The sequence below is a fragment of the Talpa occidentalis genome, unplaced genomic scaffold (assembly GCF_014898055.3).
Source record: "Talpa occidentalis isolate TD23 unplaced genomic scaffold, MPIMG_talOcc4v2.1 talOcc4.12, whole genome shotgun sequence".
In the NCBI taxonomy this organism is placed as follows: domain Eukaryota; kingdom Metazoa; phylum Chordata; class Mammalia; order Eulipotyphla; family Talpidae; genus Talpa; species Talpa occidentalis.
Genome location: NW_023601212.1, coordinates 89,012,277 through 89,031,213, shown reverse-complemented (window position 1 = coordinate 89,031,213; position 18,937 = coordinate 89,012,277). Strand labels below are relative to the sequence as shown.

The 18,937-nt window shown below is 39.9% G+C and overlaps 1 protein-coding gene and 1 long non-coding RNA gene across 6 annotated transcripts in view; one reads left to right on the top strand and one right to left on the bottom strand.

Annotated features, from left to right (window-relative positions):
• TNRC6A (trinucleotide repeat containing adaptor 6A) overlaps positions 1-18,937 on the top strand; it is a 170,629-nt gene that overhangs the window by 23,462 nt on the left and 128,230 nt on the right. For all 4 annotated transcript variants that reach the window (XM_054693792.1, XM_054693794.1, XM_054693791.1 and 1 more), the window contains exon 2: positions 1,965-2,090. In XM_054693792.1, the coding sequence (XP_054549767.1) occupies positions 2,011-2,090 (80 nt within the window). In that variant the 5' untranslated portion in view covers positions 1,965-2,010. The remainder of the gene's footprint in view (positions 1-1,964; positions 2,091-18,937) is intronic.
• LOC129145533 (uncharacterized) overlaps positions 1-18,937 on the bottom strand; it is a 36,085-nt gene that overhangs the window by 2,348 nt on the left and 14,800 nt on the right. For both annotated transcript variants that reach the window (XR_008551245.1, XR_008551244.1), the window contains exons 3-4: positions 2,294-2,449; positions 2,105-2,152 (exon numbers count right to left, since the gene is read on the bottom strand). This is a non-coding gene — a long non-coding RNA (uncharacterized LOC129145533). The remainder of the gene's footprint in view (positions 1-2,104; positions 2,153-2,293; positions 2,450-18,937) is intronic.

Below are 18,937 nucleotides of genomic sequence, written 5' to 3'. Positions count from 1 at the left end.
GAATGGCTACACAAATGCATTTCTCTAATCTCTAAATGGGTTTACATTTAGTCCACCTTACCCCAAGGTGGGGAAACCAAAGCAATATAGATTTTTATAGTCATACTCATGTTTTAAAAAGATCATTCTTATTTCCCCTCTGCTTATATATAAGAATAATAAACCCATTCAGCAAACATTCAAACACCTTTAGGATTTAGAGTCAGAATCAAGTCCAGGGAGAAGGAAAAATGTGTCCATTGGATTGGGCAAATTGTAGGCTCTGATAGTGTCAGAAGCAGTTTCACTAACGTGGAGGCAACAGATGCCAGATTTGGTGGTTAAGGAAAAATAGAATGTAAGAAACTGGAAACTGTCCATGAACGCCGAGAAATATTTCCAGATTTTTAACTTTGAAAGCTAAGAAAGAATCACATAGGGTGGACAATTTTTTTTGAGTGTTTGTCATAAAGGATGAGAAAGACTAGAGCATGTTCACATGCAAAAGGGGGAATCAATAGACAGGAATAGCTTGGTTTATTTCCACATTCAATCTTTTAGTCACTCATGTATCCCACACCAATTTACTAAGTACTTGTTAAGTACCAGTTCAGTATCTGTTCAGTATCAGTTCTTGTGCCTGAGAGTGGTAATAGCACAGTGAGTGAATATCGGATCCAAAGTCTGTGTCCTTATGGAGCTCACAGTCTACCAGGGAAGAGAGAATTTGAAAACATGGGTCACAGAAAGAATGCTGGGTGGGTAAGCTGGGTGTTGAATCAAAGTACAAGGGGAAAGAATTGACTTGGATAAGAAGTATCTTTTCTTCCAAAGAGATAACAGAGATAGCCTTTCTAACATAGGGCTCGGTACAGATGTTGATTAAAAAAAAAAAAAAAATCAGATGATCTAAACTACACAGAGCCCCAATTCTGCATAAAAACTGATTCAGATCTGAGCAACAGCTGGTTCTTCCCAGGGTCACAGGGCCCACCCCGCTCCCTCCAGTGCCCACCGGAGCCCATCCACACTGTTCACTGAAAAAACTTGATACACGCTAACAGCAAGACAAATACAGATACCAATAAAGAGGCTCAAAGTCAAAAAAAAAAAAAAAAAGATGATTGCTAGAGTGAGCAGCGTACTCCTCTTAGGCAGGAGATTGGAAAAAGAGCACTGGGTTGGGTGAAGCCAGGTTGAGCCAGGCTATCCCCTGCACTTTTATGCTGGGTGAGTCCTGAGAGATAGCCCAGAAGCTACCAACCTTGCCTCATGAATCAAGCGTTTGCAAAGGGTGACTCATGAAACCTGTTAATAAGGCTACCTAGAATTCTGCAGTCACCTCTGTGTGAGGATTATCAAGCCAGCATAGAGAGAGAATCTGTACAAAGTCAAAGTCTCTCTCATGAAAGACTCTGAGGAGGAGACCATCGAGAGATACAGGCTTCCTAGCAAGTTTTCTCCTGCATAGGTACAAACTTTTGTTTCTTTAGTTGAACATGACCTGAAGTCATTGGTTGCATTTAGGGGCTTTGCATAAAAAATGTTTTGATAACTCAGCTTAATGAAAACATCACAAAATTGTGAATGGCTAAGACCAATGGTGGGACAAACATTTCCCATCTCATGCTCATTCTCACTATTAAAGTGATGAGTTGATATTTTCCTTCTGCTTTTTCTCTTTCCCTCTTTATATTCCAAAGGTGGGGACTTAAATCCTTGATGGGTGTAATTCTATTTCAGTCCAAAGACCAACCTTGCAAATTATTTTTCTTAATATTAATAAAAACACATCCATATTTGCTCTGTCATCCCTTTGCTTTCTGATCAGCTTTCTTGAGTGGGGAAGAAAGGAATGCAATTAGTTAACACACAGGAGTTGTATAGAGGTATGTCTTGTAGGTAACTATACCTTACTGTGTTTGGGAGGGTGAAAGAATAACAGTAGAGAATCACTAATATAATGCAACCCCTTCATTCCTCAGGTGTGGAAACTGAGGCCCAGAGAGGTGATGTGATTTGCCTAAAATCATGCAACTAGTGGCAGAGCCAGGCCTAGAAGCCAGGTGTCCTGGCTCTCAAGACATTCCGCTGCCCGAGGAGTGGAACAGGTAGTATCACTCACCCTGGGGGCCGTGGGTCTGTCCTTTCAGTCAAGAGCTGCCTGGGGTTCCTAGGAAGGAAACCAGAGGAAGCATCAGCTCAAAATTCTGACATTGAATGATTCAGGGATGAAATAAGAGCTGGGGAAGAGAAACGGTGTGGTTTGAAACTTAACCCTCAAGACCCTGAGACAGAGGCCAAAGTGCCATACCCCCTCGAATCTGTCTCCTGCTGTGGGGCTGGACCTGTCTCCAGCTGTAACATGTCCATCTTCAAACAGCTTGGTAGTGTGTCACCTTCCGGCCATTCTGACATCATGCTCTCTCTCTCCGATGCAATTCAGTGTTAGAAAAATCAATGGCCACTTCTAAAGGACAAATGAGGGAATGAGGAGAAGGAGGGGTTAGGAAAACCAGCTAAGAGGCTTTTAAAGAGACACAGGAAAACAATGAGAAAAGGCGGGTGGGGGCTTGGGGCTGCTACATTGTGTGACATCACGGGGTTTAGTGGCTAGTGAAGTTGGTCAGCCCTGGTAGTGGAAAATGGAGACTAGAAATGAAATCTACATCAAAATGGGGAGGAAGAGAGGGTTCCTGCTTTCATATATTCCCACTAACTGTTCATATTAAGGGATGTTCTTTTTTTTTTTTTAAATAAATTTTATTTTTATATTCCCCATACAATTGCAATCCCCTTATTTTGACCCCAAACCCTCCCTTCCCTGCCCCCCACCACCCATAGAGTGTCTCTGGTTCATAGCTTTTTGTTGATTTTGATTTTCACTTTCTTATAGTTATTCATTTTCCTGGTCCCTTATTTAAGTTTTCTAGATTCCTGCTATGAGTGAGACCATCCGGTATTTTTCTTTTTCTTTCTGGCTTATTTCGCTGAGCATGATTTCTTCCAGCACCATCCATGTTGCTGCAAATTGCATGTGTTTATCTTTTTTGAATGCTGAGTAATATTCCATGGTGTATATGTACCACATCTTCTTGACCCAGTCATCTATTTTTGGGCATTTGGGCTGTTTCCAAAGCTTAGCTATTATAAATAGTGCTGCTATAAACATAGGGGTGCAGGTGCTCTTTGGAATGGATGTTTCTGTGTCCTTTGGGTAAATACCTAGGAGTGGAATTGATGGATCATATGGAAGCTCTATGTTTAGTAGGTCCAGAAGTCACACAGCTCTCCATAGTGGTTGGACCAGTTTGCACTCCCACCAACAGTGCAGGAGAGTTCCTTTTTCTCCACATTTAAGGGATGTTTTTAAGCCCTGTGTTGTTAAAACAAAACCTACCTATGCTGTTGTAAGTAATCCTTTGTGTATATGTAAATGTGGGTACTAATCACTGCTAATGTGTATCAACCCCTGTAAGGAGTCCGAGTCATAGGTTCTTTGTCATTTATTCCATGATTGTTTATTGAGCACCTACTATGTACCACATGCTATTTTGGGCACTTTGAATACCTTGATAAACTAAACAAGCAAATATCATTGCCATTATAGGACTCAGCCCGAGCTCCTTGTGGCTCTGGTGGCTCCTAACAGGACTGGACACTGGGACAGGGGGTGGGGCACTGGGGAGGTGGGGTGTGTGCTACCACACAGGAGACACCCCAGGGGAGGACTGTAGACCTAGATGAGGAAGTGCAAGTCTGTAGGTGCATCAGAGTGTCTATGGGAATTATCCATTAAAGTGGGTAGTCAGACTCTAAGAGACCAGGCAGTCTTGTCACAACTGTTTCAACCCAGGGGTGTCAGGAACAAGCCATGGAAAATCAAGGCGCAGCCGAGATCCAGGTAAGTCAGGCAGGGATGAGCATATGCCACTGGGCAGGGCTGTGGACACTGAGCGAAGCTTTAAGAACCTTTCCAGCCTCTATGAGGGGTAAACTCCACCCCAAGAAAAGCATTAAGGTAGTGAAAAGGAAGTGTGTTGAGGACAAAGGCATGAGGTGAGCATCTGGGTTCAGGAGCCCAGTTTTTAGCTGGACACTTACTCAAACCTGAAGTAATAACCAGAAGGACTGAGCTGCTGAACCTGTAAATCCCTTTGGATTAAGATCAGAATCCATCCCATGGATGGGAATCTCATGACCTGGTCTATTAAGAAAGTGGGAAGAGGGAACAGGAAATGGGGCAAGCTCACTGCATTCTTCCCCCATGCCTCACCTCCCCTCTCCATGCAAAGGGAGGGAGGAGGTCCTGTCTGTTGCTCCCTTGTCAGCAGAATCCCTACTAGCGCCTTCATGGATGCATGACTTGAATCATTGCAGAGTCCTTTCTTTTTTTTTAACCTAGGTATTCACTCCCAGCCTCAGGGGATGATTTTCTTAGCGGTTCTGCTCACGAGGCAGATGTGAAGTCTGTACCTGCATTTAATCTTTTGCTTTATGTGACTTCTTTCACCTACTACTCCCGTCCACCTTTCATTCTTAGTGACAGCTCATGCTCACCCCACACTCCACCCCGCTTCCATCTTCCTGGTTTCTACCTTTCTTACTTACCAAGCCCTTCGAACTTTCTGCTGGGTGACATATTCACCAGATGAGTCTACATCTCCCTCTGACTACATTTCTCTAGTGAATATTCTGTTTGATTCTCCAACAGCCACCCACCTACCACCATTACTAGTAGCAACACATTTTGGGGGAATTAAAAAGTCTGGTTCACACTCTACCACTGATGTTGGACTTGGAAATCCTTCTGTCTGTGTACTCTGATTGCCCAGGTTCATACCCACTTTTTTTTTTTTTTAAAGATTTATTTATTTATGCATACAAGAACTGGGGTACAGGCCAGAGGTGTGGGGGTGAGAGGATTCACCTGAGACAGAGTGGGCAACAGAACAGGCAGATAACTGAAATACGCTGTTGAGGAGAGCAGCGGGCGAGTCAGGAGAGGTCTGCTGCGCCATGTGGGTCACCTTCCTGGCCGGGGATTGAACTCTTGCTGCAGTGGCTGTGGATTGCTTCATAGGTTGTGTCTTAACCCCTTGCACCACCGGGGGGCCCATACCCACTTTTCTTAGATCTGCCTCCTTCAGTTTCCATAGTGGGTGTTGAGAGAGGCAGCAAGTACCTTAAATTGCCCTCTTGCTAGATTTCATCACAGTGGACAATTCTCCCTGTAGGAGATTGGTGCTATTAAGGGAGAAATTCTAGATCTATACTGTCCAATAGGATAATAATGTAAGTCACATATGTAATTTTAAATCTTCTAGTAGTCACATTAAGAAAGGTAGAAGCAAGTTAAATTAATTTGCAATTTACATGTATTTAACCCAATATTTCCAAAATATTATGTTCAATAGGTAATCCTATAAAAAGTTAGTAGAAACAAAAAAAAACCCAAAAAGTTAATAGTGAGATATGTTCCTTTTTGTTGTAGTTTTCTTAGTCTTTAAAATCCGGGATATATTTTATAATCACAGAATATATTTTACAGCTTAATCTGGACACTAATTTTCACTGGAAATATTTTATCTGTATTTATATTTAGAGCTAAAAAAGTAGAGTCATATGTTCAAGTTGTTCCAAAGTTTTCCAGCTAATGAGTCAAGTACAAAAAAAAATTTCCTTTTACATTCACTTCCATATTGACAAAGCAAATTCATCTGTATTAAAAGAATTGTTTGAAGCAAAAGCTTATCAGTTTCAACTTTGTCTTTCCAAGTTACGTTGATTCACTTACTCATGGAATGTACAGTGTATTGTGTACATTAAAAATTAACTCTGTAAGTCATATGATTGCCAACAAAACTTCCTTCAATTTTTCCTACAGTTTTGCAGATAATTTACATTATGCAGTCATGATTATTAAAATATTTTATATGTTTATTCATATTAGAAAATGTGTAAAATCCCTATTAAATTGTATTATAAACATTTCCATTTAAACACAAGTTCTTATATCTTTCTAGATAGGTTACAAGTAAATGTTTCCTTAGAGCTTTCACATTGATCTCATTCATAGACACTGTGACATCCGTGAGAAAACATAAATCATACTGTCATTATTTGAGTATTAAACATTTGGTAAGAATTCCTTTCGCTTCAAAAAATTGGAATTGGACTTGGCAGTGCCATAAATCTTTGTAACACTCTCCCAGGACAACCAATGAGTATAAAGATATAAGATCCTCACATAGATTGCTTTCTATTCCCTCCCCATAAACTGTGATTCACAGCATTTAAATGGGTACACTGAACAGTTTTAACCATTGTCTCCATGACACTTTCCATAGAATCTGCTTCTGAAAACGAGCACAAATATTTTCAATATATATCATATGGTGGAACGAAGCAATAAGGAAAACATCAGTTTCTTGTTTTGAAATTCCAATAAATCCAGATTTTTGACTGAACATAGCTGGAGCACCATCTGGCATGATGGAAATTAATTTTTTTTTCATCACTAGCTGAAATTCTTCTTTGTCAGATGTAAAAGATTCAAAAAAGTCTATGCCATGATTTTTTAAGCTATGAATTGACAATATTTCTTCATAAATTTGGACCGCTCTTTCTAACTAAATAGACTGGAGGTGTTACTTGGGCTTTGTCTCGTGGGATGACTCAGCTAAAATTTGCTGTTTTAAAAAATATTTTGAATTAATTGTCTTCTATAGACAGTTTGGTGGCTTAATTAAAGATTGTTCATTTCTTAGTAAAATATCCTTTTAACTTTTTCCTCATAATTTTCTAACAAAACTTTAATAACTGAAGTAAAACTTTAATAATAACTGAAGTAAACTTTTTACCATTTTTGCAGTAAAAATTGTGTGTGCATGTGTGAATGCAAAATACAAGTCATCACATAGATGTTCAAAATGATAATCTCTGACTCTTTCAGAACCTATTTAAAAGTTTTTGTTCAACATTTTTTTCTGATTTCAGATAACTAATTTTATTGGTTCTTTTTCTGTAGTAAAATTTACATAACACAAAATTTGCCATTTTAACCACTATTTATTTATTTATTTTTAATATTTTATTTTATATAATTCTTACATCATTTTTCATCTTTGACAATGTATGCACTTTCATTTTGGTTGTATTCCCCCTACAATTGCACCCCCCCTTATTTTGACTCTAGTTCTTCCTCTTCCTGCCCCTCCCTTCCGCCCCCCCCCCAGTGTGTCTCTGGTTTATAGTTGCTTGTTGATTTTGATTATTACTTTGCATTGATTAGTCTTTTTCCTGGTCTTTTTTTTTTTTTTTTTTTTTTTAAAGATTTATTTATTTATTTATTTATACAAGCACTGGGTACAGTCAGAAGCGCGGGAGGGTGAGAGAATTCACCAGAGCCAGAGCGGGAAGCAGAGCAGGCAGAAGGACCGAAGTACACTGCTGAGGGGAGCAGCGGGCGGCAGGAGAGGTCTGCGCGCCATGTGGGACCCTCCTCCGGTGGCCGGGGAGCAGCCGGGGGATCGAACCAGCGCTGCAGAGGCTGCGGGCAGCTTCACAACCCAGCGCTCAACCGCTGCGCCACCGGGGAGGCCCTTTCCTGGTCTCTTATTTAGGTTTTCTAAATTCCTGCTATGAGTGAGACCATCCGGTATTTTTCTTTTTCTTTCTGACTTATTTCGCTGAGCATGATCCCTTCTTGCTCCATCCATGTTGCTGCACACTGCATATGTTTATCTTTTTTGATTGCTGAGTAATATTCCATGGTGTATATGTACCACATCTTCTTGATCCAGTCATCTATTTTTGGGCATTTGCGTTGTTTCCATAGCTTAGCTATTGTAATAGTGCTGCTATAAACATAGGCGCGCAGGTGCCCTTTGGATTTACTGTTTCTGTGTCATTTGGGTAAATACCTAGGAGTGGAATTGCTGGATCATATGGAAGCTCTATGTTTAGTAGGTCAAGAAATCTCCACACAGCTCTCCATAGTGTTAACCACTATTTAGCATACAATTCTGTGGCATTGAGGATATTCACAACATCAACAGCATCCATCTCTAGAACTTTAGTAATTTTCTGCAACTGAAACTCTGTTCCTTAAACACTTAACTCCCCACTCTCTTTCCCTCCCAGCCCCTGGCAGCCACCATTCTACTGTGAATATGGCTGCTCTAGGAACCTTGTATAAGTGGAATTATTGGAACTTTGTGACTGGCTTTTTTCACTTACCAAGATGTCTAAGTTTCATCCACATTTTAGCATGTGTCAAAATTCCCTTCCTTTTTAAGACTGAGTAATATTCCGTTGTAAACACATACCACATTTTATTTATCCAATTATCCATCAGTGGACATGAGTTACTTACCCTTTTGGCTGTTGTGAAGAATGTTGCTAAGAACATGAGCACCAATATCTACTTGAGTCCTTGCTCTCACTTCTTTTGGGTCTGTGCTGAGAAGTGCAATGGTAGGGTCATTGTTGGATCACATGGTGTTCCCAAGTTTAATTTTTTGAGGTATTTACATGCTATTTTTCACAGCAACTGTACCATTTTATATTCCCACCAACAAAACATAAGGGTTCCATTTTTGTCCTCATCAACACTTGTTATTTTCTGTTTTTTTGATAATAACCAGGATATGAAAGGGCATACCATGATTTTGATTTGCTTTTTTCTAATGACTAGTGATATTGGACTTCATCATGTGCGTTTTCAATGTGCTTCATCAGATTTTTTTGAATCTGGAGAAAATGGTGAATGAACATTTCTTATCAAATTCACTATTGGCTGAAAACATCTCAATATCTTCCATTTATAATTTTTATTTATTTATTTATTTATTAAGGATTTATTTATTTATTTATACAAGCACTGGGTACAGTCAGAAGCACGGGAGGGTGAAAGAATTCACCAGAACAGGGGAACAGAACAGGCAGACTGACGAAATACACTGCTGAGGGGAGCAGCAGGCAAGACAGGAGAAGTCTGTCGCGCCATGTGGGACCATCCCCGGCGGCCAGGGATGGAACCGGCACTGCAGAGGCTGCTGGTAGCTTTGCAGTGTAGCGCTTAACCACTGAGCCTCCAGGGGAGACCCCATTTATAATTTTTAAATGTTTGTTTCACAACAAATACAGTATTTTTGTTTTACTTTACCCCAGCAAATTGCAATTATCACTCATTACGAAATCTGTGGCTTAGCTTCAGTCTTTTTTTCTTTACTATTCAGGTCACAATCCATTCATAACTTTCTGTTACTGAACCTCTGTACCTTAAACACTTAACTCCCCATTCCCTGTTCCTCTCTAGCGACCACCTTTCTACTTTCGGTACCTATGAATTTGACTACTCTAGGAACCTTGTGTGTCAGGTCAGAAGCCATTGCATGCTGCTTGCCTTGTATGCCTTTCTTTTAAGTTTAAAATTGTATTCTTATGTAGAAAAAGACTACATTACAATTACAATGATATATATTTTGATTTAATTACCAGTTATGATTTACAAAGATATCACACAACTCATATTGCCTGCACAAAATAGCAAATAAACACATTACAGTGTTACATCAGCACTTGGGGAAAAAAAATCACTTGAATTGAATCAATTCATTGACATTAATTAGATGGGTGGTGTGTTCACACATGATCCTGAAAACACACACCTATGGCCTACCTGTAGCAATGCATATCATATGTGCTTGGCATGTTCTCTGTGACATACTTTTCAGGTGATGCAATTATTACCTGAGCAAGTACTTGTCTTACCAAAACAAAACTGAATTTAATAGGAAAAAAAGTCTTGTACAGATTCTTTTTTGAAATTTTAAAAATTAAGTAAAGCTAAAAATGTATTTCTTTATTCACAGTAGCCACATTTCAAGATTTAGTAGCTATGTGTGACTAGTGGCTACTGTACTGGACAATACAGTTCTGGAAACATAAGGGAACAACAATAAATTGTCTGAGCAATTCCACTGCAGAAACACCAGAAGGCAACACTGTTGACAATGTCCACCAGCCAGAACAATCCTCATATTCATAAATTGGGTTATAGCCCCTGAAATTGTGGGTGGCCAAATTCCATTTTAAGGAATTTTGTGCCGTTGTTTAAAACAGACACATAGTTAGATCTCTGGTATTACTAGGTGGGAAGGAGGAAAAGCAAGTTGTATAATATGATATAATTTGTTTTAAATACTACATTTTAAAATTAATTAGATAGATAAAACAGAGTAGGTAAGATCAGAGAGCTACATACCAGGATGCTTTCTTCTGTTCCTGTATGGATGGTCAGAGGGAACACAACTAACTTAAATGTAATAAAAAGAATGCATTTATTAATCACATAATTAAGATTAGCTTAAAAGAAAGAATTTAAGAAAGGGGATGTCTTGACAGAAGTGGAAACATGAACAAAGACACCAATTAAATAGAATTAATAGCAGTACAGATTATTCAGTGGTCAAGTAAGCATTATCACATGGCTATAATATTGAATGCATCTGTCAGAATAACTTCAAAAAGAAGATACACAAATTGTTAGCAGCTTTTCTGCACACTAAAAATGGGCAATGCCAAAGAATGATCCAAACGGATTTATACTGCCTGCCTCCACCAGGGTTTGGCTAACATCCAGGTTACCCATCACATGCTGTTACTGCATTAAAAGCCTCCAGACCACGGTCCCAGTTGGCATCCAACCCACTGACCTCACCGTTTTTCCAGCATACCAATTGTTCTGGTAGGTCTTAACTCCATATCCACTGGACTTTTTCTTCTGCTTGCTTTATTTTTTAAATCTGGGTGTTAAGTGGTTCTTAGAACACAGATAAGTGGTGACAGAGATCCATCCAAAATATAGAACTTTCTCAAGAGAGAGGGGGAAAAAATCCAAGTGTTTGGGAGCCTCAATTTGTCCCTCCTTACCAGAGAGAACCCGGGTTTCAAATTAATAGACAACCAGCACTAGTTTTCTGCCTGCTTGTAGATCAAGTTTACTTTAGGGCTGACAGGACATGGATTGATAAATTTAATCCTTACCCCAAATTACCCTCTCCCTACCTGACATTGATTGAGTAAATAGATTAGTCAAGAAAGAAAATTAAATAAGCAGAGAGGCCTGAGAATCTTCTTGAACTTTGTATATAACTGTCTGAAATGGGAGCTTCTTGGGAGTATTTACCGTAAACCATTTCCTAAATTGAAATTGCATTCCACTTCCCTCAGATCATAGCTTTTTGCTAAAACAGGATTATGGAAACTCTGAACTATCTAAGCAGAGAATATGTGTCTGTGAATAAAACTGAAATGAACAAATCTATAAAAAGTAGAACAATAGCCGCCACCAAGACAGTGTGGTTCATATTGCAGATGATAAGAGGGAAAAATAAACAAGGAGCATTAACCTTAGAAAGTACAAAACTATAAGACCTAATCTAACAACAATGAAAAGACTTAGCCAACTCCTTTAAAAACAAGACACTTTATTTTTTTATGTATTATTTTTTAATTTTTTATATATTTCTTATACATTTTTCATTTTTGTACAATGTATGCATTTTCATCTTGGTTATATTCCCCATACAATTGCACCCCCTTATTTTGACCCCCATCCCTCCTCTCTCCACATCCCCATAGTGTGTCTCTGGTTTATAGTTGCTTGTTGATTTTGATTTTTTCTTTATTATAGTAATTCTTTTTCTTGGTCTCTTATTTAGGTTTTCTAAACTCCTGCTATGAGTGAGACCATCCAGTATTTTTCTTTCTCTTTCTGGCTTATTTCGCTAAGCATGATCCCTTCTAGCTCCATCCATGTTGCTGCAAATTGCATGAGTTTATCTTTTTTTTTTTTAACATTTATTTGTTTGTTTGTTTGTTTGTTTGTTTGTTTATAGAAGCACTGGGTACAGTCAGAAGCGCGGGAGAGTGAGAGAATTCACCAGAGCCAGAGCGGGGAGCAGAGCAGGCAGAAGGACCGAAGTACACTGCTGAGGGGAGCAGCGGGCGGCAGGAGAGGTCTGCGCACCATGTGGGACCCTCCTCTGGTGGCCGGGGAGCAGCCGGGGATCGAACTGGCGCTGCAGAGGCTGCGGGCAGCTTCGTAACCCAGCGCTCAACCGCTGTGCCACCGGGGAGACCCGAGTTTATTTTTTTTGATTGCTGAGTAATATTCCAATTTGTATATATACCACATTTTTTTTAAGATTTTATTTTTTATTTATACAAGCACTGGGTACAGTCAGAAGTGCGGGAGGGTGAGAGAATTCACCAGAGCCGGAGCGGAGAGCAGAGCAGAGCAGGCAGACTGATGAAGCACACTGCTGAGGGGAGCAGCTGGAGGCAGGAGAGGTCTGTGCACCATGTGGGACCCTCGCCTGGTGGCTGGGATCAAACCAGCTTCACAACCCAGCGCTCAATCTCTGCACCACCAGGGAGGCCCTATACCACATCTTCTTGATCCAATCATCTATTTTTGGGCATTTGGGTGTAAATAGTGCTGCTATAAATATAGGGGTGCAGGTGCCCTTTGGAATTACTGTTTCTGTGTCATTTGGGTAAATACCTAGGAGTGGAATTGCTGGATCGTATGGAAGCTCTGTCTTTAGTAGGTTGAGGAAACTCCATACAGCTCTCCATAGTGGCTGGACCATTTTGCACTCCTACCACAGTGCAGGAGAGTCCCTTTTTCTCCACACCCTCGCCAACACTTGTTGTTGCTAGTTTATTTAATATGTGCCATTCTCACTGGTGTAAGATGGTATCTCATTGTAGTTTTGATTTGCTTTTCCCTGATTGCAAGTGAAGTCGAACATTTTTTCATATGCTTGTTGGCCATTTGTATTACCTCGTTGGAGAAGTTTCTTTTTAATTCTTCTGCCCATTTTTTGACTGGATTATTTTCTTTGTTTTTTTGAGTCTCATCAGCTCTTTGTAGATTTTTGTGATCAGTTCTTTATCATTAGTGTTGTGTGCAAAAATTTTCTCCCAGTTGGTGGGGTTTCTCCTTGTTTTGGTTATTGTCTCTTTTGCTGTGCAGAAGCTTTTTAATTTGATGTAGTTCCAGCTGGTTATCTTTGCCTTCACTATCACTGCTTTGGGTGATGTAAAGATGTCTTTTTTTTTTTTTTAATTTTTTTTCCCCTAGATTTATTTATTTATTTATACAAGCATTGAGTACAGTCAGAAGCACGGGAGGGTGAGAGAATTCACCAGAGCCAGAGGGGAGAGCAGAGCAGGCAGACTGATGAAGTACACTGCTGAGAGGAGCAGCGGGTGGCAGGAGAGGTCTGCATGCCATGTGGGACTCTCTGGCGGCCGGGGATCAAACTGGCGCTGCAGAGGCTGCGGTCAGCTTCGCAACCCAGTGCTCAACCGCTGCGCCACCGGAGAGACCCTGAAAAGATGTCTTTGAGGTGCATGTCATGTAATGTTTTGCCTATATTTCCTTCTATGTATTTTATGGTTTCAGGTCTTATGTCTAGTTCTTTAATCCATTTTGAGTTGGTTTTTGTGCATGGTGTGAGGTAGTAGTCAAGAAAAAAAAGACCTTTTAAACTAGATTTTTAAGAATCTAGCTATATCATGTTTCCCAAGGATGAGCCTAATTTAAAAAGTATCAAAAAGTAAGAATCAAAAGTATCAAGGGATGACCTAAAGCACATCAGAAATATAAACAAAAAAAGAAAACAGTAATTTTAATTTTATTCAAAGAAAACATGGTGGGAAGAGTATTTTTTTTGTGTGGTTAAAAAAAAAATACAGTCCCCTGAAATGATAACATTTATGAACATGTATGAGATAAAAAGCAAAGCACAACAGAGGGGCAAATGTTAGAAATTGTCAAAGAAAGTGAGAATCTGCTTTGTGTTTTTAAACAGTCTCCACTATAATCAGCATTTTTTCCTATGATATGACTTAAGTAAGAAGAAATGTCTCCGAAGAGTTTTCCCTAACTCCAAGCTCAGAGGATATAGTTGATCTGCTTCTGAGTTCATTAAAACTACAACAGAAGAAAAATTGACCTCCCAGAATAAATGTAGCTTACAATACCAAGGATACATACCAAATTCTCTACAATACTAGCAAATGCCATTTCCTGCATCAATATTTATTGTTTTAAGTTTTTTTTTTTTTAAGCTTTATTTATTTACATAAGCACTGTGTACAGTCAGAGGCATGGGAGGATGAGAGAATTCACCAGAGCCAGAGCGGGGAGCAGAGCAGGCAGAAAGACCGAAGTACACTGCTGAGGGGAGCAGCGGGCGGCAGGAGAGGTCTGTGCGCCATGTGGGACCCTCGCCCAGTGGCCGGGGATCGAACCGGCGCTGCAGAGGCTGCGGGCAGCCTCACAACCCAGCGCTCAACCGCTGCACCACCTGGGAGGCCCTGTTTTAAGTTTTTAAGTTAATAATCCTTGAAACAATTAAAACTAACCTGTACATGAAGGGAATTTCCTTTCCTTTCATAGTTATCAAACTTAGACAAAAACTTAATTTTATGATGACAGAAATTCATAACTGCGCCTACTTAGCTTAGTTTTATGACTAGCATGTAAATATCTTTTGACTTGTTTTAAAAAAAAATCTACTTAAATAAGTTAGTGTTTTGCATTCTCAAAAAAGTCAGAGCAACAGCTTTTTAACTCAAGCTTTTTAAGTTAAGTGCAGTTGAATTTATTGCCATAGATTTAAAGCAAGGCTGAGACAAAGAATGTGGGGATTGAAAGTAATTAATACTATAGAATTATAACATTGACAAAATTAAAACTGAGCAAGAGATTAACAAACTATTCTCATTGTGACAAAACAAAATAGAAGAAAGTTAGGACTCGAATAATGGAAATAATAAAAGATAATAAATACATATCCAAAAATATATCTGCTGGGGCCTCCCTGGTGGCGCAAGGGGTTAAGACGCAGCACTATGAAGCTATCCGCAGCCACTGCAGCATGAGTTCAGTCCCTGGCCAGGGAGGTGACCCACATGGTGCAGCAGACCTCTCCTGTCTCATCTGCTGCTCCCCTCAGCAGTGTATTTCAGTCAGTCTGCCTGTTCAGCTCCCCACTCTGTCCCTGGTGAATCCTCTCATACCCCCACACCACTGGCCTGTACCCAGTTCTTATATGCATAAATAAATAAATCTTTAAAAAAATATATATCTGCTTTTCAAACTTGTACAGAGCATGTTCAAAAAATTATATGATAATATATCAGACCAACCGAAAATGGAAATTCCCAAGGCAGATATTATGAAAGTCAAATTATTTGATAAAAGTAAACAATGAATAAATAAATAATATCAGGTCAATAAAAATGTAAATATATTTTGAATTTTTAAAAATCACCCAGATAAATTACTTTGAACAAAGGACATTTAAACATCAATATCTGTTTATGTACAAAAGAACACTACCTTTCAAAATTGATGAGAAATAGGCAAACCAGTAGTCAGAAGTAAAAGCCATAATTTGAAATGCTCATTGTAAGAAAGGTTGAAAAGAAATGAAATAAGTTTCTGATAAAAAGGGGTTATGTTAAAGAACTAAGTGAACTAAATAGCAGGTTGACAGCATCTATCATGATAAAAGCTGACACTACTGAATTAAATAATAGAGAGAAACAAATGTTAATAAAACCATAATCTGGGTCTTTCATAAGGTCAATAAAATAAAACTCTAGAGAGATTTACCAAAGAAATAGAGTACATATTTCAAAAATTGGAAATAAAAAAGATGGTTTAGCTAGAGATATAATTGACATTTAGAAAGATATAAGAAAAATATAGTCAGATCTATGCTAATAACATTAAATTTTTAAGATGATTTTAGTGATTTTGTTTTGAAACAAGATATAAGGTGAACAGTGCTTTTTAATAGATGTCTGAAAGCTGAGCCTCTCCTACATTCCTAAAATATGGAAGGTTTTTTCAGTAATATGTTATTTAAGACAGGATACTCAAAATAAACTGTATATAGTTTTCCTTTGTGACATGATTTTCAGATCGCAATGTGGTTTCACAAGAAAATAGGAACAGCTTTGCTTCTCTGTTCTCTTAGCTTATATTTATTTTGTGGCTATTTTTAAGCATTCTTCTAAGAAACCCTCCAGGTTTGGTGGAGTTTTGGTGGGAGTTGATTGATAACATTCTTAGGTTTGTTCTTGATCACTGATTTAGGATTTCTAACATTGTGTTTATTTAGGTCCAGGTTTTTATATTTGTCTAGAAAACCATCTATTCAAATTTTCAGAATTAATTGCACAAAATTTTGCAAGGTGTTAAGTCATTTCCTCTATGTTATTCCCCTCTCCCCTTTTCTAATTGGATGATTTTAATCATTTATCTATTTTGCTCTAGTCAGCCTCATTCCAGCAAGTCAATTCTTGGATTAATCAGTTCTACTTTTTTTTTATTTGTTTATTTTCTAATTGACTAATTTATTTTTTTTTAAAGATTTATTTATTTATGCATACAAGAGCTGGGGTACAGGCCAGAGATGCGGGGTGGTGGTGGGAGGATTCTCCAGAGACAGAATGGGGAACAGAACAGGCGGATTGACTGAAATACACTGCTGAGAGGAGCAGCAGGGAGACAGGATAGGTCTGCTGCACCATGTGGGTTGCTCCCTGGCCAGGGATTGAACTCATGCTGCAGAGACAGCAGATCGCTTCATGGTGTGGTGCTTAACCCCTTGTGCCACCAAGGGGGCCCCCAATTCACTAATTTCTTTACTAGGTTCTTCCTTCTGAATTCTTAGGATACTTCTTTTTCTAACTTCTTTGATTGTCTCCTAAGTTCATTTCTTTGCTTTCTTTACTAATGTATTTGTTTGTTTTTTAAAAGACTTATTTATTTATGCATACAAGAACTGGGGTACAGGCCAGAGGTGCTGGGAGTGAGAGGATTCACCAGAGACAGAGTGGGGGGTAGAACAGGCCAGATCTACTGAAATATAATGCTGAAGGGAGGAATGGGAGAGACAGGAGAGGTCTGCTGCTCCATGTGGGTAGCTCCCTGGCCGAGGATCAAACTTGTGCTGCAGTAGCTGGGGATTGCTTCATAGAGCTGACACTTAACCTCTTGTGCCACTAGGGAGGCCCCTAATGTATTTGTTTAAATCTATGTATTTTCTTCTTACCAATCCAGCTTTTACCACACTGATAGGTTTAGGTATGTATGAACTTAGTTTCATTATTCAAGATAGTGAGAAATTTGGTTTAAAATGTTTCTTCGATATCCCTATACCCAGATGGGAGTTTGTTTGTTTGTTTCCGCTTCCTAAATTTGTTGCTAATTTCTAGCTTTCTTGTATTAGGGTTTGAAAATGTTCTGTACGGTTTATACTTTTAAAATTTTGTTAAGATTTCCTTTGTGACCTGATAGTCCATTATTGTAAAAATTCTACAAGCACATGAAAAGCTGTTTCCTCTGTTATCTGTGTACAGCATTTGATACAATACTACAAAGTCTGACAGGAGGAACTCAGAAAAGCAGTTACACTCACAGTTAAAGTTTATTACAGTGAAAGGATACCGATTAAAATCAGCAAAGGAAAAGGTGCATAGGGCAGAGTCCAGTTGGCTTCCAGTTGTTCCTCTGAGCAAAATCACCCAGACAACACTGCATCCTCCAGCAATGATGCATGACAATACACCTAGAGGGTCCTCAACCAGGAATGCCCACCCCCAGGTTCTTTTCTAGGGGTTGATCACGTGAGCCTGGAGTGACCAGGTGACTGACCTTCACGACACTGTCACACTGACACAGCATGGCCCCACACCACCCACCCCCATAAACATTGTTGCTGGCATACTCCAGCTGGCATGACCCAAGGCCCCAGGTACACAAACACTCTTATCAGGTAGGCTACACCAGGGGCTTTGAGGTCATCTCCCAGGAGCAGATCAAAGGCCAGTTCTCTTTTTTGAAATGTGCAGGGTTTGACCAAACCAAACCTGCTGAGTTAACCCTGTAGGGCACAGGAGAGAAAGATGAATAAAAGTAGAGAAACATCAGGACTCTTGTGGGCATAGTGTCCTGTCAGTAACCCCCAAATTTCCAAGAAAAGCCTATAATAAATCCTGAAATGCTTCCTGTAACTGAAAATCTATGAGAAGATAGAGTTTGGCATGAGAGAAAAAGTATTTGTTTTGGGGGACGAGGGAGTTGGGGAACAGAAGAGCAGACAGACAGGAACCAGGGAGGGTAAGCCACAGGACTGGATGGAATCACGGGGATCTTTGCAGCTGGATGCTGACAGCCGGGAAGCAAGATGTGGGCGGAGAGGAGATGAGAGTCTCGGGGAGTCAGGGCGGGTATTGGATTTAAAAGGGAGTTTCCTGGATGAATGGAAGGCAGAGCCAGGGTCAAGATCCACTGCTCCAAAGGGTTTTGGTCACAGTCAAAACAGCAGCCTTGTTTACATGTTCTCTTAAAAGAGGGTTCCTCGACCTCGGCACTATTGACGATTTGGCCGGCTGAGTCCCTGCGGTGAGAGAGGGGCTGCCGCGTGCACTGTCGGCTGGGTGTTCAGCAGCGCCCCTGGGCTCTGTACACTAGATTCTAGGAGCACCTCACTCCCCGTCATGATAAGAAAAAGTGTCTCCAGACGCTGCTAGTGTCCCTCCCTCAGGGGGTTGAAATCACTTCTGGTGGGAACCACAGCTTTCCATTAATGACTGAAGGTGCCACTGTTTTTTTTTATTTTTGAGGGGACAAAACTTTTCCTGCTCTTGCTCTGTCTGTTCCTTTTCCTCTGTCTGTTCCACCAGTGTGTCCTTTGGGTCTTCCTGAGGTGGTGGTGCGGGGCAGCTGATGCGTGTTCTACATTTGGTGGAAACCTGAGTGTCCCTGAGCCACAGTGCTCGGAAGCACAGGGCACAGCCTACCCAGCGGAAACCAAAATGCCCAGCCCAGGGCCCTGGAAACAGATCTTCTCTCTGACAGTTC